Source organism: Mycteria americana, chromosome 13 (assembly GCF_035582795.1).
Source record: "Mycteria americana isolate JAX WOST 10 ecotype Jacksonville Zoo and Gardens chromosome 13, USCA_MyAme_1.0, whole genome shotgun sequence".
In the NCBI taxonomy this organism is placed as follows: Eukaryota; Metazoa; Chordata; class Aves; order Ciconiiformes; family Ciconiidae; genus Mycteria; species Mycteria americana.
The window spans coordinates 2,084,186-2,107,476 of record NC_134377.1 but is presented as its reverse complement, the minus strand read 5'-3'; the positions used below and the strand labels follow the sequence as shown (position 1 = coordinate 2,107,476).

The window sequence follows — 23,291 nt, the reverse complement described above, 5'->3', positions numbered from 1 at the left end:
ACACATGGAGCTGCCAGATGACCAGGAGAGCTGGACCACCCGGACGGCCAGACCACAGGGCTGCCATGCACCTGGAGCTGCTTGGTCCCAGAACAGCCAGATCCCGGGGCAGGTGGGCACCTGGGGCTGCCAGCCTCCTGGGGCAGCCAGACCCTGGGGCTCTTGGGCACCCAGGGTTGTCGGTCACCTGGAGCTGCTGGATCCCTGAGTCAGCCAGACCCCGGGGCTGCCGGACTCCCAGGGACTCCTGAGCACCTGAAGCTGCCAGACCACCAGGACAGTTGGACCCTGGGGCTGTCACACCCCTGGGGCTGCTGGGCACCTGGAGCTGCTGGATCCCCGGGTCAGCCAGATCCCAGGGCTGTCAGGCACCTGGGACTGCCGGATCCCCTGGACAGCCGGACCCCGGGTCTGTCAGGCACCCAGGACTGCCAGACCACCAGGACAGGCAGACCCCGGGACTGTCGGGCACCCGGGGCTGTTGGGCACCTGGAGCTGCTGGATCCTCGGGTCAGCCGGATCCCAGGGCTGTTCGGTACCCGGGGCTGCTGGGCACCCAGGGCTGTTGGGCATCTGAGGCTGCCCGACCCCTGGGACAGCCAGACCCCGGCGCCTTGGACACCCAGAGCCGTCGGACCCCGGAGCTGCCGCACCCCGGGAAAGCCAGACCCCGGGGCTGCCGGACTCCCAGGACTCCCGGCGCCCTGGGGCTGCCCAACCACCACGGCAGACGAACCCCGGGGCTGCCGGACCCCGGGGCCGCCGGACCCCGGGGCCATCCAAACCCCGCAGGCACTGGACTCCCAGGACTCCCGGGCACCTGGGAGCTACCGGACCCCCGGGCTGAACTGGAAGCCAGGACTTCGCAGCCTTCCGCCCCCGCCTGGGAAACCCTCCGCCGGTTCCGCGGGGCTGCCTACCCGGTAGAGACCCCTGGGACCGTCGGGGCCGTCGGGGCGGCGCTGCCCCGCGGCCGGGGAGGCGGCGGCCCGCGGCCCCCGGAGCCTGGCCCGCCGTCAGGGGAACCAATGCGGAATTTCCTCGCTGGCGGCGGGGCCCCTCCCGCCGCTGCCGAGAGGGGCGCGGGGGAGGCGGCGGCGGCGGCGGAGCGCTCGCACTGCGGCTTCCGCCCGCCGAGCAGCAGCCAGGGCAGGGCGGGTACCGGGCACGGCGGAGCCGGGGAGGGAGGGAGGGGAGGGGGGAGAGCGCCCGGCCCCGTATGGGATGGGCCGGGTCAAGCCGGGCCCCGCCGCTCCGACGGTCATGGCGGCCCGTGGGTTGCGACCGCCCCGCCGCGCCCGAGCCGGAGCCGCGGTGCTGCCGCCGCTGCTGCTGCTGCTGCTGAGCCCCGGAGCCGCGCAGGAGCTGAGCCCCCGCGGCAGGAACGTCTGCAGGGCCGGCGGGTAGGAGCGGCGGGGCGGGCAGGTGTGGAGGGGCGGGACGGGACCCCCGACCCACGGTTCGGGGGCCGGGGCGCGGTGGGGTGCGGCGGGGCCGGGGCGGGGGGGGCCGGGACTCGCCGCTCCCCTTCCCCGGGGCGGCCGCGGCGCTGGGCGCCTTCCAAGACAAAGTCCGTCTTGTGCGGGGTGAGGCGGGGGGAGCCGGGCGCCGGGGAAGGGGCGAGGAGCTCAGCCCGAGCGGGGCCGGGAGAGGGGGCGCCGGTCCTGATCCCCGGGCGTGCTGCGGGGAGCCGGTTCTGGGCACACCGGGGCCGGCCCTGCTCCCTCTTGGGCCAGTCCTGCTGCGGGGAGCCGGTCCTGGGTGCCCCGGGGCCGGTCCTGCTCCCCGCGGGAGCCGGGTGTGCTGGGGGGAGCCGGTCCTGGGTGCCTCCGGGGAGCAGATCGCGCTGGGGGGGCCGATGCTGCGCCCCCCGGGGCCGGGGCCGGGGCCGAGCGCAGGCTGGCAGGATGCAGGATGCTCTGGGTATCCTGGTGGAGCTGCCCCGGGCTGCTTGGGATGGCGGAGTCGGTAGCTCCAGGACCCTTAGGTTTGGCTTCAGAAGGTGGATGCTGGCACTGCCTGCCTCTCCCCGGGGGTCACATTCTGTTTGCCTGGCCAGGGGCAGGGCCCTGGGAGCTGGCACTGCCTTGTCCCCGCTCCCAGTGCTCTCCGTGTACCATGGGTGCCTTTGCAGAGCATCACCTCGGGCCAAGCTTCTCCGCAGCACTCAGGTTTGGTGCTGGCCAGGCTCCTTGGCCGGGCTGGCCCCAATAAAGGGGGGAGAGTGCCCACAGCTGCTCCCTCCCAGCTAGGAGAGCAGGATCTCCTGCCCTTTATGGGGGGCCCAGGCCATAAATGCACCTTTACATCTCACCCATGAGGTCAGATGAGTCCACAAGGAAAACATGTGCTGCGAGCGAGAGGGGCCCACATAATGGCTCCATTCAGCAGGGCCGCAGGGCGCTGGTGCCCCCTCCTCAAATTACAGGCTGAGTTTCCTAAGGAGGCATTTCACGAGCCAGAGCCCGCAGCTCCCGGCCCCGTGCCGTTCCTCGGCAGGGGAGGATGCAGGGAGCGGTCCCTTGTCGGCTGCCCAGCTGGTTCCCAGCAAAACTGCCACCACGTCCTGGGGTGGCAGGGGGGACATGAGCAGCGTCCCTCCCTGTTCCCGGCATCCTGCCCCAGTGCTGAGGATGGGTGCCTGGGTGCTCCCCTTTGCACAGGGACACCCCCCCCTCATCCCCCCTGGATGGAGGTGGGGGAGACGCTGCACCCGGCACCGCAGGGCTCAGACTCGCTCCCTGTGCCACCCACGGGTGCTGTGGGGCATGCAAGAGGCACTCGCTGGGAGCAGGACAGGGTGTATGGGATGGGCAGGTGCTGGGGGTCCTGCCCTGTGCTGGGGGCCGGCAGCAGCTGGGCTGGAGGTGGCTTGGGGAGGAGGTCCCAGTGTGCGTCCCCTGAGCTCGATAAAGCTGCTGGTTGGACTCTTGGCCGGGTGGTTGTGCAAGTACCGGGCTCTGCCGAGCACATCCAGGCATCCCTGGGGGATGCCGGCCATGGGTTTCGGAGAGCTCGAGAGGAGGATTCTGCTTCAGCCTCTCCTGAGACCTGGCTAGCGGGCAGGAGAAAAGGGCATATTTGGGGGCTATTTGGTGTTAGTTTTGTGTACTAAGTGGAACTTGCTCCTAAAATTTGAAGCTCTTTTGTAATCAGTTACAAGTTGGCATGACCCTCTCCGAAGCTGCTGTTCGGGATGCAGGCTGAGCGCCCTGCCTGCCTGGGCATTGCTTTGTCCCTGTCCTGCTCTCACTAATGCACTCTTGGTAATCTTTGTTTTTTAACTTATTTTTCTTTTCTTTCTCTGCCTGAAGGGTTTCCATTTACATACGCGATCCTACTCCTGCCTGCACCAGGGGATCTCTGTCTTTGCCTGCACCCCAAGGCTGGTTCGGGTCGGGGAGCTGCAGCTGGCATTGGCCAGGGGGGGATGCTGCTGGCTGGGACCTGGTGGTCCCAAGAGCCCTGTGTGCCACACGGGGAGCTGGATGTCACCGAGTGATGGGTGACATGGAGAAAGAAGGAGCTCAGTGCTGGGGTGATGCTCGGGAGGAGCAGCGGGGTGGGGAGCCCTGGGGATGGCCGCGTGGCTGGGGAAGGTGATGGCAATGCTCTGGGCTTCGGGGACGTGCTGCGCACCCGCAGGGCTCCTCTGCAGCTCCGTCAGGCAGGCTGAGAGCGGGGACGTCTCGTGTGGGACCACGGGCAGCAGCTCCCACCCGAGCCCCAGGGTCTCTCTCCTGCTTTTGGGGCTGTGAGCCCGCTCCTCATTGTTTAGGGGGGGCTGCGTTGGTCTGGATGAGGAGCCATCCCTCCTGCCCCAGGAGCCCTCCCATAGCTGTAGGTAAAGGGGACGTGCTTCAGGGAGCAATGCGGGATATTAATCTGCAATAAAAATATTCTGCCTCCGTAGAAACCCCCAGAGCATTTGCAGAGGTCCCGTGTCCGCTGATGCTCGGCGTGAGCAGGATGTGGCCACATGCTGGGGGCAATGCTGGCGTCGAGCGCTCGTCCCTGCAGGTCACTTCTCTGGCTCTGCCCATGTCCCTGCTCCTTTTCTTCCACATCAGCAAAGCTCCCGAGCCCTGGCCACATCTTGGAGGCAGCTTTTCTTTCTTCTTTTTCCCAGCGTTTGTAGTGCTTTGAAGAAAAAAAAAAAAGAAATAGAAAATGTATTTGCATTGTGCACGTCTGCGGTGGCATGTTCGCGTGGGTCAGGAGCAAGCTTTCAAACAGGTCTCCCAGTTATCCCAGTTCCAGTGGTCACGGGGCACATGGAGCAAGCCCTCTTCAGAGGAGCTAAGACCACAGGACGTGTTTTAGACCTGCTACCCAATGGGTGCCGGTCACCTCTGCAGCCAGCACCGACCCTACCTGGGGCTGGCTGTGCTCAGGGACCAGTCCATGTGCCACACTGGGAGCACCAGTTACCCGGTGCCGCATCCCAGCTGCCTCTCCTTGCAATGGGAGCAAGTTTATCTGCTGTCAAAGCCGCTGATAAACGAGGCGGGGGCTGAGCGGAGGGCTGCGGGACGCCATCAGCGGGCATGGTGAAGGAGAGATTAGTTATCTGTTAAAAGATAAGCACGAATCCTGCGTCCGGAGAGGCGGTGGGTGGGCTGGGGTCCCGGCCGGTGGTGGTCGCAGTCCTGCTCACCTCCTCCAGCTCATGGCAGGGGAAGGGTTTTTCCCTCCTGACGCCGTGTTTCAGCAGCTCCCGTCTCCCTGCCATCGGCTCAGGGCTTTCATTGCGGGTTGATGCTTTTTGGTGCATCGTCTGTGATGCCCGTTTTGGTGGCCAGGCTGAGCTGTTGGAGGGAGGAGGTTTCCCAAGTGGATACCCAAACAGAGGGGTTTCCCCTTGCAAACCTGCGACGGTTTTGTCTAAAAACCACCAAACACTGACTTTCTAAAGGGTGGAGCTCCCAGGTGGGACAGTGGGTGCTTTGGCCATGCCATGGGAGGGTCAGAGCACCGCAGACCCTTTCCCGCCTGCGCCCGAGCATCCCAGCACAGCCAGCGAAGCTTTTCAGGGAGGGCAGCCTGAAGCCTCTTGCAGAGAAGAACCTTGTCTCCAGCCCACCCGGTCCTCGGGGAGGTGGTTGACGCCGCTTTGCCGTTAACACCGTGCATCCCCTTGCATGCTCAGCCGGAGCAGAGCCCCCCACTCGAGCCCCGGGGTCCCTGCGCTGGGGGTACGGGCCGTCTGCCATCGCAGCGTCTTGCGACCGCTTCGACGGGCTGAATAGATGGAGCTATTTTGGGCTCCGGCTGCAAGGCATTTTTTCCAGGCCTTGAATCATTTTTGTGGTTCTTTTCTGCCTCCTTTCCAATTTTTCACCGTCCGCTGCGAAAAGGGGGACCCGATGCTCCTGGCTCGGCCGTGCGGGTGCTGCCTGCTGAGGGGCCAGCGGTGGGAGCTGCATCCAGCCTCCCCGGTACCCGCGTTTGGCCGGGGGGCTGCTGGCAGCTCCCTCCCCGGCCCCAGGACAAGGCGGTCTGGCAGCCAGACGCGGTCCTGTGACTGCTGGGTTTCGAGCGAATACTTCCTCACTGTCTCCTCCTCCTCTTCTGCATTTGTTAAATATAAAGAGGAAAAGGGAAAAAAAAAAAAAAAGAACAAGCAAAACGCATTCCAGGCTGCGCTGCCGGACCAGCCTGGGTGAAGTTTTCCTCGACTGCAGCATCCGCTCGGACCATTTATAACCCTCCAGCATCATTCCGGTCACTGGCAGGGGCTGGGATGAGTGGGTCGCCCCAGGGATGAGCAGCGTTCCCCTGCCTAGGGGGTCCCTGCGGTGTCGTGGCACGGGGAGCCTGTTCCCCACACCTGGGTCGGAGCATCCTGAGCTCCCGGCCATTTGCTTGGGGGGGTGATTGACCAAGTGTGGGTGAGGTGTCCCCGCTTAGTCCCCACGTGTCCCATCCCCGCAGGGTGTCCCTGGCTGAGCCTCCGCGGGGGTCTGAGACCCCATCCCGGTGTTGGCCAGGGTTAAGCTTGTGCCAAAGCCACTTTGGCTGATGATCCTGTGCATGGTGATTCCTGGAGCTGGTGGCACTCCAGGACACCCAAGGGCTCAGGGACCCGTCCTGCAGTTGCCATCGCCCAGCTCGTACGAGGGGGTGCGTGCAGGCAGAGGAGGGCAGTGGAGTGCAGGCAGGCAGCAGGGTGCAGGCAGGCAGAGGAGAGCAGCAGGGAGCATGGAGGCAGCAGGGTATATAGAGGAGGGCAGGGGAGTGCAGGCAGGCAGCAGGGTGCAGGCAGGCAGTGGGGTGCAGGCAGGCAGGCAGAGAAGAGCAGCCTGGGGACGTTGGCGGTGCGGGCACTGCTGGCCCCCGCTCACCGCAGCCCCCTCCTGCGCGGGGAGGTCCAGTGCCAAGGGAGACAAGCCGGGCGTCTGGCTGCGGGCACCGAGCCATCCCGTCCGCTGCTTTGCCGGACCCTCGGGGGCAGGGCAGTTGGTTTTCCCTTGGGACATTTAGAGCCTTCCCTTTTTTCCCAGCTTTTGTGGGTCTTCGGGATTTTTTTTAACAACAACGGTTGCAAACGTGACTTCCGTTGTTTTATTGCTCCTGATTAATGGGAGGAACTGGCTCTGTCCTCACTCCCGGCATCGCCTCGGCTGGCTGGTGGGGCATCTCAAGCCAGTGCCCGTGGGAGCCCCGCAGCAGATCCGTGCTCCCTGCAGGGTGGAGGAGGAGCCGACAGCTCTCCTTGCCCCACGGGGTGCAGCAGACCCGGCCAGGGTTCAATTGACTGGGAGCAGGACCTGTTATCATCACAGCATCGGTGCTCCCGGTGGGTTTTCGGGCAGGACCAGGACTTTCTGAGGGTCGTAACCATTTGTGGTGTTTTTTTCCCTCAGCTCCTCAGTGCTCGTGTGCTGCCCGGGATGGAGGCAACAGGGAAGCGAGTGTTTAATAGGTAAGCACCAGCGTTTTGCTTTATTGGACACTGCTCATCTGCCCATCCTTTGCTGAGCCCTCCTGGCCTCACCACCGCTGTCAGGGGCCATCCTGATGTGCCCTGCGGCGGGGACCCCCTGTCCCGGGGACCTCTGCCTGCAGCCAGGCTCCCCGGGATGCTGGAGGCTGTCCCGCCTCCCTGCGGTGCTCGAAGCCAGCAGCATGTGGATGGAACGAGTGCTGGGGTGCTGGTGACGGAGCCCAGCCCTGGGGTACCCCCTGCCCCCACAGTGATGCCCTGGGGTGCCCCAGCCCCCAGCGGGCTCCTCCGCGGGGAGCATCGCCCATGCTCCCAGGCCGGGGGGTTTCTCACCATGCCGGCCAGCTTTGTGCCTAAGGATTTGGGGGTGCTGCTCTGGGACCCAAGGGACAGCGAGGTGTCCCCCAGGATGAAGCATGGGGACAGGGGAGATACAGCTGCAGGGATGGGACCCAGAGAGTTCCCACGGGTCCTGCAGCAGCGTGGGGAGCCAAGCCAGAGCCGTCGGTGGAGGAGAAGCTGCCAGGACCAGGCACGTGTCCATCGTGGCCCCATTGGGGAGAGGCTGCCAGGGCAGGCAGGCTGTCAGGCAGGGGCCACCGAGCCTGCAGGCAGGGCAGCCCCAGCTGGGGCCACGCCAGGCGTTACAGCTCTTACCAGGGGCCACGGCGAGCCCGACATGGATGCTCAGCACGAAGCCCCGGGAGGTCTCATCCCCTGCGCTGCCGCCACGATGCAGGCAGCTGTTTTGGGGTTCCTGTACTGCTCCCCGCAGTCTCGGCTGGCCATGGGGCTTCCCTTGCCCCAGGAGAGACGGAGGAGCTCTGCGTGCCGGCTCGGGGTGTCAGCAGTTTGCAGCTGGCAGCGAAGACCACATAACCAACTAACCCACCGTGCATGAGCCCTCATAACCGCTCGCTGCATGCGTTGGGTGCCCGCGCACCGGGAACAGGACATGGTCCCTTCACCGTGCCGGCAGGAAGGGAGAAGGACGGGGTCTGCCAGAACAGTGGGGGGAGGTCCCGCCAGCGAGCTGTCCCCATCTCCTTGCCCCCCCACCCTGCTCTAACCGTTAGACTCACTGCTCCTAACCTGTGTAATCTGTCTATTTTAGGGGTTTCTATAGTATCCATCACCGTAGGTCTAAGAACTCGCAGGTAAGGTGGATGGGATGGGTGGTCTGCTCTCCCTCTCCCGGTGGCTGAGAAGGCTTGTCCAGGGCCATGCGGGATCTGCCTGCACCTGCCTGCACCGTGGTGCTGCCTGTCCCACGTCCTGCGCCTGCCCTGCTCGGGGCATTGTCCTCAGCGCAAGGTCCCCTCAGCAGGAGAGGGGCTGGTGGCCTTCGGGGGCTGGTGGCCTGCGTGGGAGAGGCGGTGGTGGGGGTGGCAGTAACACCGCTGTGGTCCGTAAGGAGTGCAGGGAGGGGGACAGGGGGACCGTGCTTGTGGCTGCCCGCACCCCCCCCACCCCATGTCCCCGTCCTCCCCCGGTGCCTGCAGGCAGCCCCTGCCTGGAGCTGCCTCTGCCGGCGATACGGAGCTGAGCGAGGGATGCTGCTGCTGGGTGCAGCCGGTGACAGGGACGGGGCTGGGCTGGGCGGCAGGAGGCTGGCGGCCAGGATGGAGCTGAACAGGGTGGCAGGAGGCTGGTGGCATTTTTCTGGCGAGGGTCCCATCCAGCCTGCCCGGCCGCTTGCCAGGACAGTCACAACACTCAGCAGCCCCCCGAGTGCCACTGCGCTCCCCTTCCCCTGCTCTGTGGGGCTGGGGGAGTTTTGGGGGAGCAGGGACGAGCCCGGTGGCACTCGTGCTCATCCCTGCCGTCTCTCCATCTGCCCAGCTGTGTGCGAGGGGAACTTCACCTGCAAGGAGAACGAGGTGTGCGTCAGGCCCAGCGAGTGCCGCTGCCGCCACGGCTACTTCGGTGCCAACTGCGACACCAGTGAGTACTGGCAGGGGCCCGCGTGTCCTCGGCCGGGTTCACCGGGGTGGCCCTGGGGTGCTGGCTCATCCTGGGGTGACTTTCCAGAGCAGAGCATCAGGGACGGGGCTGCAGATGCTCTTGCTCTGCACGTGCCTGCCCCCCTGGCTTTGTCCCCAGGGCATCGTCCCCTTGGAGGGGTCTCCTCTGGGACCCAGTGCGCTGGGCGGAGAGGAGGGGACTGCGGTCGAGAGGTCCCGTTGGGGCTGGGGGTCTCCACCGGTGCCTGGTGGTGGGGTTGTCCCACGGGCAGTGCCAGGGCTGATGGCTCTGCCCGCAGAGTGTCCCCGGCAGTTCTGGGGTCCCGACTGCAAGGAGATGTGCAGCTGCCACCCCAACGGGCAGTGCGAGGACGTGACGGGCCAGTGCACCTGCAACCCCAACCGCTGGGGTCCCAAATGCGAGAACGTCTGCCTCTGCAAGCACGGCAAGTGCGACCAGAAGACGGGTAAATGCACCTGCGAGCCCAACTGGTGGGGACCCCAATGCTCCAGCTCCTGCTATTGCAGCCACAACTCCCAGTGTGACCAGCAGACGGGCAACTGCCTGTGCCAGCCGGGCTGGTGGGGCCGCGGTTGCAACAACCAGTGCTCCTGCAACAACTCGCCCTGCGAGCAGTTCACGGGGCGCTGCCAGTGCCGAGAGCGGACATTCGGGCCCCGCTGCGACCGTTACTGCCAGTGCTACAAGGGCAAGTGCAACCAAGTGGATGGGACTTGCACGTGCGAGCCGGGCTACCGGGGGAAGTATTGCCGTGAGCCGTGCCCGGCTGGCTTCTACGGCCAAGGCTGCAGGAGGCGGTGAGTGGCCGGACCCATTTGGGCCTGATCCGGTACCATGGGCTCGGTGGGAGGTGGCAGCAGGAGGTTTCGGGGATGCTGCGCCGAGTGACGGGCTCCCCCTCGGCCGTTGCAGGTGCGGGCAGTGCAAGAGCCTGCAGCCATGCACCGTGGCAGATGGGCGCTGCCTGACCTGCGAGGCAGGCTGGAACGGCACCAAGTGCGACCAGCCCTGCTCACCCGGCTTCTACGGAGAGGGCTGCGAGAAGCTCTGTCCCCCCTGCAAGGACGGCCACACCTGCAACCACATCAACGGCAAGTGCTCCCATTGCAACCCCGGCTGGATCGGAGACCGGTGAGTGCGGGTGGCCGCAGGGTTGGGCCCCAGCGAGGTGATGCCCAGCCTCCCCGCTGCTCCCTGCCCGGGGACCAGGGGTGGCTGTGGGTTTCTGCAGCCGGGAGGGGAGGGCAGGGATGGGCTGAGCCTGCTGGCATGGCCGTGGGACCGGAGGGAGGCCCCTGCCCCATGCCCCCAGGTAACGTTGGGTGCTTGCGGTAGGGCTCAGCTGTGAAGCCGGGATGCTTTCCCGCAGGCTCTCGTGTCCGGGATTGGGTCTGGGGCTTTGCAGCACCCAAGTGGGGCTGACGGTGCACAGCCCCATCTCCCTGCCTGCAGGCAGGAGGGCCGGGGGGATGCCGGAGGTCCCCGGGAGCCGTGGGTGCTCCAGCCGCCTGCCCTCATCCCTCCCCAGGTGCGAAACCAAGTGCCGGAACGGGACCTACGGGGAGAACTGCGCCTTCGTCTGCAGCGACTGCGTCAACGGCCAGTGCCACTTCGAGACCGGCCGCTGCCTCTGCCACCCCGGCTCCCACGGCACCTAGTAAGTGAACCACGTGTTGGGGTGCACCCCGAGGCACGGTGACACTCGGGCACCTCCTGCCCCCTTGGGTCCTATGCGGTCCCCAGCCGAGAGGCTTCCTGCGGTGGAAAAGCTCACGGGCAATAATTTGGATGATTTTTGGAGCAGAGGGGAAAGGACACGCTCACGGGAGCCGTTAGCAGCAAGGTAATGCTGCGAGAGAGGGATTTTGCTTTAGGAAATGGCTATTTGGCAAAAACAAATGCCGTTGACAAAACGGTGGTGGTTTTTTTCTTTTTTTTTTTTTTTAAGTCCAGGGTGGAATTTCTAGCCGAAAAGAGAGAGAAAACCACATCCCAGAATAGCAAATAGCCTCACAGGCACGGCATCTGCTGGGTGCTCCTGCTGCAAGCTGCAGCTCCAGCCAGAGTCTTCCTCACCCCCAGGAAGGGCCCCCCAGTCCTTCCCTTTTCCCCTGCCCAAGGAAGGGGCACAAGCGATGTCGGAGGCCTGCTCACATCCCCGGGTGGTTTTTTCCAGCGTGGGACTGAAGTGCTGTTTGAAAAGGCGAGGACTGGCCGGGCCACGCAAACCAGCTCCCCCGGGCCCTGCCAGGTGTCGCTTGGATTTTCCCAGGAATTAACCGCGAGGCTGGCGGTGGCAGCAGGGGTTCGGGACCAGCGTCCTGCCCGCGCTGGCATTTCTCTCGGGGCTTAGAAACAGGGAGCATTTGGATTTCGGGTGGATTTTTGGGGGGCTTTGCCAACCAGTTGTGCTGCCAGCAGAGCTGCGGAGGCGAGCAGGGAGCCAGCTCAGGATGCCCGTCCTGGGCATCGTTGCCACCTTTGGTAGCAAAGCCGGAGGCGAGAGGGTCCTGGTGCTCACCGGGGGTGTGCGGCAGCGATTTTGGCACAGTGCTGGAGGGCATCGCATGAATTAAATTGTTCCGAGGCCCTGGCACAGCACTGGGGATGCGGGGACGGGGGTGCTCGGGATGCAGTCCCGGCCCCAGCAGCATCCTGGAGCTGTAAGCACGGGCTGAGCTGTGCCATACGGGTGCGGACCGGGCGGGCTCGGGGACTTCCTTGGTGCTCGGGCAGATCCCTGTGACTATGTGCAAACTAGTGTTTTTGTCAGCAGTGTATAATTTTGCTAAAAACGGATGATTTCTGGCATGAAGGCAGAAGGGATGTGCTCACCCTGCAGGGGTGTCCTCTCAGCTCTGCGTCGGGAGGATGCTGAAGGAAAGGCTGCTAAGCCGCTTTGTGCACACTACGAACATTTTATCTCCTCCACAGCGTTCCCAGAGCTGTCTGGACCCTCTTGAGAAAAAATCACCCCCCTCTGTTCTCCCAGAACTCGGCCTGGGGCAGAAATGCGGGTCCAAGTGGTGGGGTGAGGGGTTTTGCGTTGCTGGGGAGATATCCCAGCTCCCGTCCCGCAGCGTTTGCTGCCCCGGCACAGCTGCTCGAGCGGCCGCAGGGGCTCAGCGCCCGTCCCGGTGGGCACGCGGCGCCCGGCGGGCACGAGGCTCGGCCGGGGCGGCACTTTGCAAGTCGGCAGAGCGTGAAATGGGCTGAGCCGCCTCTGGGCACGGCGCCGAGGGCTGGGGGGCAGCTGCGTCCCCGGGGGAGCAGGTTTGGGCTGGAGCCCGCTGGCTCCGTGTGGCTGCAGCAGCTCCGGCTGGGACGCTGCCGCCGGTGAGCAGCTGGTGGAGGGTTTGGTGCCCAGCAGCGCCGCGGGCGTACCCCGAGTCCATCGGGGTCCTCCACTGTGGTGCCTGGCCCGCCGCCGGGGTGGCAGGTCGGGTCAGTCCCGCTGACATCAAGAGCCCCGGTTGCTTTGGCGTGTGCCCGTCGCCTGTTTTCTGTGCTCAAGCCCTTAATGCTCGCGGGTCGGTGCCCGTTCGTGCAAGTCCCACCACCCGGTGATGCTGTCAGGGACGTCATTTTACCGGTGGTGGAGATGTGATGCTGGGCTTAGCTGAACCGGGAGGGTCCGTCCTGACAGAGTGGATGCCTCGGGGCTGCTCAGTTGTTTTTTCTTCTTGGAGGCCAAAAAAATAAAAACAAAATCAATCTGGGCACCTTTTCAGCTCGTGGCCGCCGTGGCTCTGCCCAGCTCAGCGTGGGGGAGTCCGGGGGTGCCGTGGCCGTGTCACCAAGCTGAGCTGGAAACCCTGCACGTGACACCGGGTTGTCTTCAGATGCGACTGTTGGGTTAACGACCTTTCGTAATTGCCGCACCTAATTGCAAAGCCGTGCACGGGGAGCAGCGAGAGCATCTGAGCCCCAGCCAGGCCAAATCCCCTGAGCGACGGGTGACGCAGCTGGCTGGGCGATGGGCTCCTGCTCCCTGGGGGTCGTGGGGTCCCCGGGGTGCGGGGGGGCCGTGTTGGAGCAGCCTGGAGAAGTGGACCCTGCTTTTCCCCGGAGCACAGAGGGTTTGGGAGGAGGCAGCAGCCGGGGTGGCGAGGGCTCTCACCTGGCCCCTTCCCTCCAGCTGTAACCTGACTTGCCCACCCGGCCGCTACGGAGCCAACTGCGCCGAAGCCTGCAGCTGCCACGACGGCGCCTGTGACCCCCTGACGGGCGCCTGCCACATGGGTGAGTGCCGGCGGGCACGGGTCGGGGCGCCGGGCTCTGCCACAGGGCCATCACCGGGGCTGAGCCAGCTGGTTTTGTCTTGCAGAGGCCAACCAGAGGATGGGGGTGATCGGGGCAGGAGCCCTCCTGGCGCTGCTGCTCATCCTCCTGCTCTCCCTGCTCTGCTGCTGCTGCGTCTGCCGCAAGAAGGACGAAGCCCGCGGGTGAGTGCCGGGGCCGGGCAGGCTCTTGCCGGGCTCTGCCGCAAAGCCTGAGCTGGGGAGGAGCTGCAGGTCTGGGGACGTCGGTGCCCGGTGTGGGGCTGGAACTGGTGGGGGAATGCAGGGACCGCACTGGGACAGCGGCGCTGTGGGGAAACTGAGGCAGAGCAGCACTGCCCGCCTGGCACCGTGCGCCCCGGGAGTCCCCAGGGTCTGAGCAAGTCCCGCTGCATCCTCAGGGCAGCACCGGGGGGCTGATGGAGGGGCTCGGGGTGAGCCCTGCCTGGGGACCACCTTCCCCCTCTCCCTGACTTTGTTTCCCTCTCGTGGGCCATCACTTCATGGAGACCTGCCAGGGCCCCTCCAGTCTCCGGGGGGCTGGAGCTGATCTGCAAAGGGAACCCTAAAATACAGCAAGGGCATCGAGACACGACCAAGACCCCCGGAACAAACCCCTGGGCCACGGGGTGAGAGCCGGTGGGGTGATGGGCTGCGGCACTGTCAGCTGTCCCACACAGGGACATTCGGGGCAGGGAGGGCGAGTTTCTGCAGCGAGATCGGGATGCTGGCAGTGTTTCAGCAGCAGCGGGTGACATCCCACCATGGGGACTGAGATGGGGACAGCCCCATCACGGGGGGCTTGTGCTGCTCAGCACGGGATGAGCAGGTCGTGGGAGCTCCTCCAGCTGCAGAGAAAGCCTCCCCTCATGCTGCCAGCCAATGCACGGGAATTTTCCGGAAGCCTCCCCTTGCAGTCCTGCCAGCTCAATCCCAGCCCGGCACATCTGGCTTGGAGAGCCTGGGGGCTGCGTGTAATTATCCCGCAGATAAAAGCACAAACGCAGCCCCGCGTGGTGAAGTATCGCATAGGAAGAGGGGAAACGGCTCAAAATAGATTCCTCTCTCCCGGGGTGCCCGGACCCCCGCAATGTCCCCAGACAGCTGGGTCACCCGTGGTGCTGTCCCAGCGGTGGTCCCTTGCCAGAGCTTCCCGAGGGCCTGCAGCAGCGGTGGGCACGTCGCAGGTTGCCTTGCATCAACACGCGAAGCCGCTTGCTCTTGCGGCTGCAGATAATTGCTTGAAACCTTGGCCCCAGGAGGCTTCAAAACCAGCGAGCAAATAAAGAGAAGCCACGTGTTTGTTTTGGGGTTGGGATGATTTTTTTTTTTTTTTTTTTTTTAAAGATTTAGGGTCTTGGCCTGGCGTTGCGGGTGTTTTAGGGCCGGGCTGCCGATGGCCGCAGCTGAATCCGGCCCTGCCATCATCCCCTGGCTCTGCATCCCGGTGCGGTGTGCAAGCTGCTGCCCGGGGCTGACAGTAGCCCCAGCAGGTCCCTCGACCCCGTGTTCCCTGGGCACCCCCCTGCCCCGAGCCACCCCAGGCTCTTCCCCAAAACCCCTTTGCATTTGCAGCATCCCTGAGCTCCTGCCTCGCTATCTCGCCCCGTGAAGGCTGTCCCCGCCACGGGGCGGGCGCCGCTGCCTCTCTGATGGGGCCGTCGCCTTCTCTTGCAGCTCTAGCCAGGACCCAGCAGCAGCCAAGAAGCCGCCGAGACGCTTGTGTGGGCGTTTCAGTCGGATCGGCATGAAGCTCCCGCGCATCCCCCTGCGTCGCCAGAAGTTACCCAAGGTCGTGGGTAAGGTGCTGGGGTTTGGGGAAGGGGCAGAGAGCCAAACCCCGGCGGCTTTACGCCTAGCGGGGCAGCGCACATGGCTCACGGCGTCCTTTCCAGCCCCAAACCCAGGGCGGTGAGCACGGCAGAGCTGTGATGGGGACAGGCAGGTCCCCGGGACCGTCTCAATGCTCGGTGCGAGCTGTCTGGCTCGCAGAAGCTCAGCCCTTTCTCAGTCTGTAGCTTCTGGATCTCAAAGCGCATCATTTTGCTTCGCGAGGGCAGGTGCCTGGTGCCTGGAGCTCTGCTGAGCTGTTTTGTGAGGTTTTTACGTTTCCCAGGTAGAGGAACGGTCCCCGTCGCAGCAGCGAAATGCCTTGTTTGCCCTTTTGGTCCTGACCTAACCCTGCCCTGGCTTTGTGTGGGGTCAGGGCATCCGAGCGGGGGCCGGAGCCCACCCCCCTGCTGTGCACAGCAGAGTTGAGGATGGAGGGGCAGAAATTTTGGGTGAGCTCCCTACATTGCCCAAGCATGAACTGGGCTCATAGAGGGGCTGCTCACACCCAGCAGAGCTCCTGATCCAGGGGTGTTGGGGCTGTCGGGGACCCCCGACATCCAGGCAGCTGGGGAACGCTGTACCCCGCACGGTCCGAAACCTCCCTGCGCTCATCCCAGCGTGAGGACGGGGCTGTGCTGCCGCAGAGAGGACCCTGTTGAATAAACCGGGGGGCAAAGGCAGCGCTCCCCACCCTGTGCCGGCATGGGGCTCAGTCCCGTGTCCCCCCAAGCCCAGCAACTCCCCGGGTGTGCAGCGCTGGCGGGACGCCCCGAGCAGCCGCATCCTGGCATGCAGCAGCTCGGCGTGAGGCCAAATCCCCCGCCCCGGGCCGGGGGGGGACGGCGGCGGCCCCCATCCCGGCACGCCATGCCCGAGCTCCAGCATCAAAGCGGGGGGGACGACTCCTCGCCACATGAGGCACGGCAAAGCCCTGCCCCGGAGCAGGGTGCGCCAGGGCCGGAGAAACATTCCTGCTGCAAGGATAACAGAGGATAACAGAGGCCGTGTTTGTGGAAGGGGCCGGGCAGAGCTCGGGGAGGACAGAGGGTGCCTGTGTGCGGCGAGGGCAGCGGGGGCTCAAGGGGGCTGCCTGCGCCGGCCCGGAGGCAGCTGGCGCCCACCCAGCTGCTCTGTGTAAACAGGGCGGCCGCGGCCCCCGGAAAGGCTGAGGATGCAGCGCTGGTGCCGGAGGGATGCTCGGGATGGTCTCGGGTCCCAGCCAGGCTGGGGCTATTCCTGGAGCCCGTCCGTGGGGTTGGGGGTTGTTATTTCACTGGGGGGAAAGGCTCTGGTCAGGGGTTGTTTTGTGTTCGTCGTGTTACCCCGCAGGCCACGGCGGAGCCGCTGTGGTCTTCAGCCGCTCCCCGTCCCTCTGGTGCGTGGTCTGGTGATGCCTCCAGCCCGCACCGGGTCTGGGGACCCCCTGGGCGAGGGAGGCCTGCCAGCGTGCCCGCAGCAGCTGCACCCCCGCGGTGCCCAGTGCCCGCGGTGCCACATCAGCGCGCGGCTCCACCTGGAAGCTATGGTGGCTGGTTCGCGGTGGCAGAGGCTGCCTGTTCCCCGCGTCGGTCCTGCCGTGGCAGGAGAGTCTGGGGGATGCTGAAATGCCCCATCCCAAGTGCCAGGTCAGCGCCAGAGGTGCTCAGGACCCTGTGGGGATGTCACAGTGAAACCAGTGCTGGCCAGAGCCAAGGACGCCTGGTAGATGGTCACTCCAGGTCTGCTCGTATCCTTGCACAGCTGCCGCCACGGCTGGGCGTTTGCTAGCACCAGGCGGGTTCTCCCCTCTGGGCTCGAGCGTGACCATGGTCACCACCAGCGAGCACAAGCCCACGCGTGATAGAACCTCCCCAGGTGAGGCAGCAGGTTTTGAAGCCCCACCAAAGCTCATCAGGTGCCTGGAGCCCCAGGTGCCCCCCTCAAAAGCCGCTCCTCTGCCTCAGCACCAGCTTCGAATCCGCAGCGTCTCCCTGGGGTCGCACCCGAGCTGGCAGCCCACGCGGCCACGTCCTGGGCTGACGCCAGTGTCCGCGGTGCCAGGGTTTGGGCATCCCTGTGTGTGCGGGTTCCACAGGGTTTGCTTGCCTGGGACGTCTGGTACCAGTGCGGGTCTCGGTTGTGCGTCACCCCTCGGATGCCGGGGCTGACTTGAGCTCTGCACCGCGGGGTGCCTGCTCCTGCGCCCCACCGCTGTGTCTCCTCCGAGCAGCAAAGCTCGACCGGCCCCCAGGGTGATGCTGACCACGGGGAGCCTGGGATGAGCGAGGTGGTGGCCAGGAGGGCTCCGGGGCCGCCCTCCCACAGCCCTTCTGAGGCTCCTCGCCGCTTCGTCCCAGTCTTGAGGCCAATCGGCCGCCGTGCAACCAGGGCTGGGGTCGGCACCCTGACGCTGCGGCCCCAGGAGGTTTCGGGGAGAAGCAGCAGGAGAGGACCCGAGGGAAGTGAGCGCATTTCTCCCAGCCCCGTCAGCCCATGATATATCGGCCAGGGGGGGATAAATCCCAGGGGACTACGCAGGGGCCCTCGAGCCCGGCTCCGGGTGCGCTGCACATCCTCTTCTTATCCTTTGGCCGTATCCTGGGTCTCATCTGAGTCCCAGAGACGCCTCGTGGCCGTGAGTCCCAGCCACTCGTCATGCCCCCTCTCAGGAAGCATCTCCCTTCATCCGCTTCCAGCCGGCTGCTTTTAATTTTCCCTTTTTGGTTTTTATTACAAGGAAAGCCATGTTGAAACTGCCACTTCCCCCTCTCCAGGCCCTTTGCTCCTTAAATATCACTGGTTGTTTTTTTTTTCCTTTCTCCAAGAAGCCAAACTATGCAGGGGCGAGCGTGCATCGCTGCCGTCATTTTAATGACCCTGCATCTCTGAAGCCAGATTCCCTAATAAAGAATAAATGTTCCAGTGGGCATCCCAATAACACTCAGAGATATTTTATTGTAAAACAGGGATGTGGTGCAAGAACCAAACGGTCCGAGCAGGAAATTGCAGCGTGACTTAGATGGTTGGGATGTGCGGGCAGAGGTTACAAATGCCTGGAAATATCGATGTACAGCTGCTGCGCAGGGGGAGCCTGCCCTGCGCCCTGGCTTTGTGCAGCCCTTGCTGCAAAGCAGGGCTCTGCCTGGGCTGCAGCCCTCGCCGCCTCCGCCGGGGACAGAAGCCAGCAGGCAGGGGATGGGGACAAGAGCCGCTGGTGCTGCCCGGCTCTCGGGGAGGGTCGGTCCCCTCCACCCAGCTGGGTGCTTCCACGGTCCCGCGGGTACCCTGAGGACGATGCCGAAGCTGCAGGCACCAGAAAAGCACCGCGGGGTGGGTTGGGACATGAACTTATGCAGCAAAAAGCCTTAAAAATGCTCAAACAGAAAAACCGGTCCCTCCCGGCCCAGACAACTGTCACTGCTCAGCTTTTTTTTTTTTTTTTTTTTTAACCATTGAAACCGAAAATATTTTTAACACCAAGTTTTTCCTCTCTGGTGGTTTTTCTCTTCCGCTCAGCTTCTCTGTGGGCGGCCCCCGTGGCGGAGGGGGCAGCGCCGGGGCGAGGGGGGATGCTTCTCCTCGGCTTCAGGATGGGAGAAGCTGGCAAAGGGATTGAAAAGTGGCAGAACTGGGAAAAAATGGTGCTGCGCATCCCCCTGCCACGGGCGTCCTTTTACCATCCTTCTACCTCCTTTTGCAGAAGCAGAAGGAAAAGGAAAATGCAAATGGTGACGCTGAAGTGGAAATTAGAAATGGTGACGCTGCAGCGGCAGTTAAAGCCGGCAGCTCATCTCTTTCCCCAGGAAGGGGACGGTCGCAGCACCGGGACTTTCTCTGTGGGATGGCCATGCTGGGTTGTGCAGCTCACGGGTGACCACCGGGATGCTCACAGGGTCCTCATGGGACCCAGGGTTTTGGGTGGCTCATTCCTCTGCCGTGTGCATCCTCGATCTGGGCAGCTGGAGACCTGCCATGGAAAGGGAGATAGAGGGGAGGTGTAAGGCTGGCACGGGCTCTGCTGTCCACAGCCACTTGTCCCCAAGCATGGGGGATGCTGGTCACCACCGTTGCTGGTTGATGGCCTCTGCATGCGGGCGCTTGGCTGGGGGACCTGGTGGGGATGCACGGTGAGAGCTGTCCCCGTGCCTGGGATGCTCTCCCTGTCCCCAAGACCCACTGGCAAGTTGGGCCGGGGGGAGCTGTGCAGCATCCCACCCTCCTGGCTGCCGTGGGGGCTGGGGCGTGCGCCTGGACAGGCACTGACAGCAGTTCCTTGCCCTCACAGTGGCCCACCACGACCTGGAGAACACCCTGAACTGCAGCTTCATCGAGCCGCCCTCCGTGGTGGAGCAGCCTTCCCCATCCTGGTCATCCCGTGGCTCCTTCTCCTCCTTCGACACCACGGATGAGGGGCCGGTGTACTGCGTCCCCCACGAAGGTGAGCAGGAGCCGGACTTTGGGACCATCACCAGGGGTCATCTCCTGCTCAGTGGAGAGGTGTCACCCTTGGCGGTGGGGACCGTGTCACCCTGGCTCCTCGTGCTCTGGGAAGGGATGCAGGTGCTGATGTTGCCTCCCGTGCGGTTTCAGAGCTCCCTCCTCCAGTGTTTGCTGCTCCAGCTTTGTTGTAAGAGCCTTTTTGTGCTGGGGTCCCTGACCGGGAGGAGGGGACGGGGGGACCTGGGGACACACCGGGGTGCGGGGCGGAACCGGGTGGGATGCCATCCCACCGTGCTGCAGGAGCATCTTGGTCCTTCCCCTCCCGGGGCACATCCCCGCCTGACGGCCCCGTGCTCTCCTCCCACAGAGAGCGTGGGCGACAGCAGGGGGACCCCCGCCAGCCCTGGGGACAAGCTGGTGGCCCCGGCTGGTGGGGAGGAAGCAGGCGAATACACCTTCCTGAAGGAGACGGGCTCCGTCAGAGCCTTCCCGGCCGACAGCAGCGAAACGCCCCTGCTCAAGTCCTCGGACAGCGAGCGCTCCTCCTGCGGCTCGGGCTCGGCCAGCGCCGCGCTCTACGCCCGGGTCGCCCGTCTCTCCAAGCAGTCCAAGGAGGAGGAGGATGCTGTCATGGAGTCCCGCAGCCCCGGGAAGCCGCCATCCCCGGAGAGGACCAAGCCCCGTCCCCCAGATCCGGCCACAAAGCCCAAAGTCTCCTGGATCCACGGCAGGTACAACTCCAGCCAGTCCAACTCACTGCCAGCGCCCAGCCGGTCCCCAGAGCGAGCGGCCGCCCAGTCCGGCAGCCCCGAGCAAGGCCAGGGCTTGGCCAAGAGGAAGAGGAGCCCGAGCGAGACGTCGGCCGGCGTGCAGGGCAGAGCAGAGGAGAAGGGCAGCGCACGGGGCAAGGAGAAAGCGCAGAAACAACCAAAGGAGCCCGGCGTCCCTGAGGGCAAAACCAGCCTTGCCGGGGAGCCCCAGTCGCCCTCCAAGCCCAAGCAGAGGAGCAAAGCCGGCTCGGAGCCGACAGAGAGCATCAACGGGGCGGTGCAGAACGCCTTCCGAAAGATGGGCGCCTTCCAGCCGGAGCGGCGGGTCGGGGACAACAGGGATGCTCCCCGCAGCCCCGGCGCCAGCAAACCCCGCTCCGAGCCCCTCCATCCCCACTTGGCCTCCGAGCTGGCCGCCCAGCTGAAGGAAAAGACTCAGAGCCTCAACAAGGGGGATGGAGGCACCCGGGCAAATGGGGTGGGCGCCCAGCGGGAGAAGCCCACCCCTCCGCAGAAAGCCAAGCGCTCGGCGGCCGCCGGCAGCCAGAAGACCAGCAAGCCCTTGCTGCCCACCTCTCCCCATCTGCAAAAACTGATCCCTGGGGCGGCCGAGCCAGTGGCTGGGGAGCCCAAGCGGGTGGAGAAGCCAAGCGCCGGCATCGGCCCGGACCAGGCTCTCCCCAATGAGCAAGTGACCAAGAAAACCCCCATTAAAAAGCCTCCCAGGAAGAAGAGCCGAGAAGCCAGCCTGGAGCAGCCCAGAGCAGCCGCCGTGCCCGCTCAGGCAGTGCAGTGACCGGGAGCCGGGCACTGGCCCCGCGCCGGCTGGCTGCGCGCCGGGAGGAAGGACGTTTGCCGGCACGGCCAGCAGACGTGGAAGCCTGGACTGGGCAGGGGGCACTGGAAGAGCCTTGAGCCTCCACTCTCCCCCCCTCCATCTCTCTCATCCCCCGTGTTCCTTTAGTCTCCCCTGCCCCAGGACCTGGTCCTCCCCATCCATGCCCTGCTGCCTGCTCCCTGCCCGGGTCTGGCAGCTCGCCCTCCCCGCGCAGGGCAGGACTGCAGGGAGCCGGCCCGGCCGCCAACCCGGGGGGGTCCGTGCGTGGCATATCCCCCCCACTTTTTTGTAGCAGTATTATCGATCGCATAAGCAGCGCTTGTTGTACTAGACGTACCCACGGTATATTCTGCAGTAACGGAGCCGCTCGCTTCCCGCGCCCCACCCTGGTCTGTCGGGCTCGCGGTGCACGGGAGAGGGAGGGTGCTGCTGCTCGGCGCCCAGGGCATCGCCGGGGATGTGCCCCACATCCATCACCGGCGGCAAACCCCTGCCCCGGCACCCCGGGCTCCAGGCACGGCTCTCCATTGCCGGTCCCGCCGCAGCCGTGCCGTGCCCGGCGTGGGGTCGAGCTGGTTTCGACCGATGCCTCCCTCCCGTCCGCCCCTGGGGTTGCTTCTGGCCAGGAGGAAAGCACTATTTATGGCCGGAGCTGGATGCCCTTCGGGCTCCCACGTCCCATCCAGCGGAGTTGGAGGGATTAGTTTGGTACGACAGAGCCTGGCACCTCTGCAGAGTGCTTTCCTAATAAATATGTATTTCTTCTGTAGCCGGGTGCCGTCTCTCCATGCCCCATGCTCCCGGGCAGGCAACGTGCCGGGCATCGCCTGGTCTGGCTCGGGTGCTCAGCCCGGTCCTGAGCGGGATGCGGTGGGGGGATGGATGACCTTGCGGCAGGTCCAGGCAGGGGGTGACGGAGGCGGGTCCCCGCTGCGGCCACTGCTACGGGCTCCCCTGGCAGCAGAGACCAGCCCTAGGGGTAAGATTAGGAGCCCCTCATCCCCCTGCCCCCGCCTCGTATCCAGCATCCTCCCCCAGCCCAGCAAGAGCCCGGGGGGGGAATGGTCTTGTGGTCAGACGCTCTCCAGCGTAGCCAGGATGGGACCCTGGGGCTCAAGAGAGCTCTGGCCACTGGGCAAAGAGAGTCCACCCCCGGCTGGGTGCTCAGGGTGCTGCGACACAAATCTGGGGGGACACGGGGGGCTGGCAGTGGGGTGCAGGGCTCTGACCCCAGCTTTCTAACCCCCCGCCAAGGGGCTCTGACCCCAGCTTTCTAACCCCCGCCAAGGGGCCACCAACCCCGCAGCGTCTGGGCTCTCCACGCAGCCCCGGGCACGGTGCTGCCACGCGGCAAGGCTGGGACAAGCCCAGGGGCCAGCTGAGATGGGCTTTCATCCACACGGCTTCTGCCCAAGATTCCCGAGCAGTCCTGCCTGCAATCTGCCTGCGCCCTGCCTGCACACTACCCGCATGCTTCCATCACTTTGCTAATCTCTGCGTGCATTTTGCAAGCTCTCTGCCTGCTGCCTGTGCTCTGCCTGCTCTCTGCCTGTGCTTTGCCCGCGCTCTGCCCGCACACTACCCGCACGCTGCCTGTGCTCTGCCGCTGCCCGGTCTGCAGCGGGGAGGCAGCGGTGCCCTGAAGCCTCTGCCAGGGGACGGAGGGCAGCAAAGCCCTGCCTGCCCTGCCGCTCCCGGCACTTGCCCAGGGCCCGCTGCCTGCGGGGCTGTAAAGCCAGCTGGTGTGGGCAGGAGGGCTCTGGATCCTTTGGGGCAGTGGCTCTGACCCTGCCAGGCTCCTTCAGCCTCAGCCAGAGCCTCCGCCAGCGCACGGGGCTGCAGCACCCACCGCTCTGCCCGGCTCTCCCCGGAGGAGCCAGAGCCGTGAGCTACAGGGGAAAGGAAAAGGGGGCTCTGCCGCGGCGGGAGCCAGGAGCACCAGTGCCCGCTGTTGAGCCCCCCTGAGCGCTGCCCACAGTGAGGGACGATGGCCCAGGAGAAGACCACCAGACCAAAAGGCCAACTGTGGGGCAATCTCGGAGGTGATGGAGGCAGCTGGTGGACACCAGAATGGGATGAGACCACCTGGAGCCAGGACTGCAGCCAGCCCAGCATGGCACTTGCGGGGGACGGGGCTCCGGCACGCTCCCTGGCATCGCTCAGCATCACAGAGCTGGAGGCAGCGCAGTATCTGTGACACTGGCTGGGGAAGCATCATC

General features: G+C 65.1%; 1 protein-coding gene across 1 annotated transcript; it reads left to right on the top strand.

The window, feature by feature from the left end:
- Positions 1-998: 998 nt before the first annotated feature.
- On the top strand, positions 999-22,325 carry SCARF2 (scavenger receptor class F member 2). The gene is given in 12 exon segments (XM_075516282.1): positions 999-1,132; positions 1,134-1,403; positions 6,867-6,925; positions 8,789-8,890; positions 9,210-9,729; positions 9,845-10,063; positions 10,461-10,589; positions 13,071-13,174; positions 13,260-13,377; positions 14,890-15,011; positions 19,310-19,462; positions 19,832-22,325. Coding segments are annotated over 12 exon segments (3,099 nt in total). The 5' UTR covers positions 999-1,028; the 3' UTR covers positions 21,031-22,325.
- Positions 22,326-23,291: the final 966 nt, after the last annotated feature.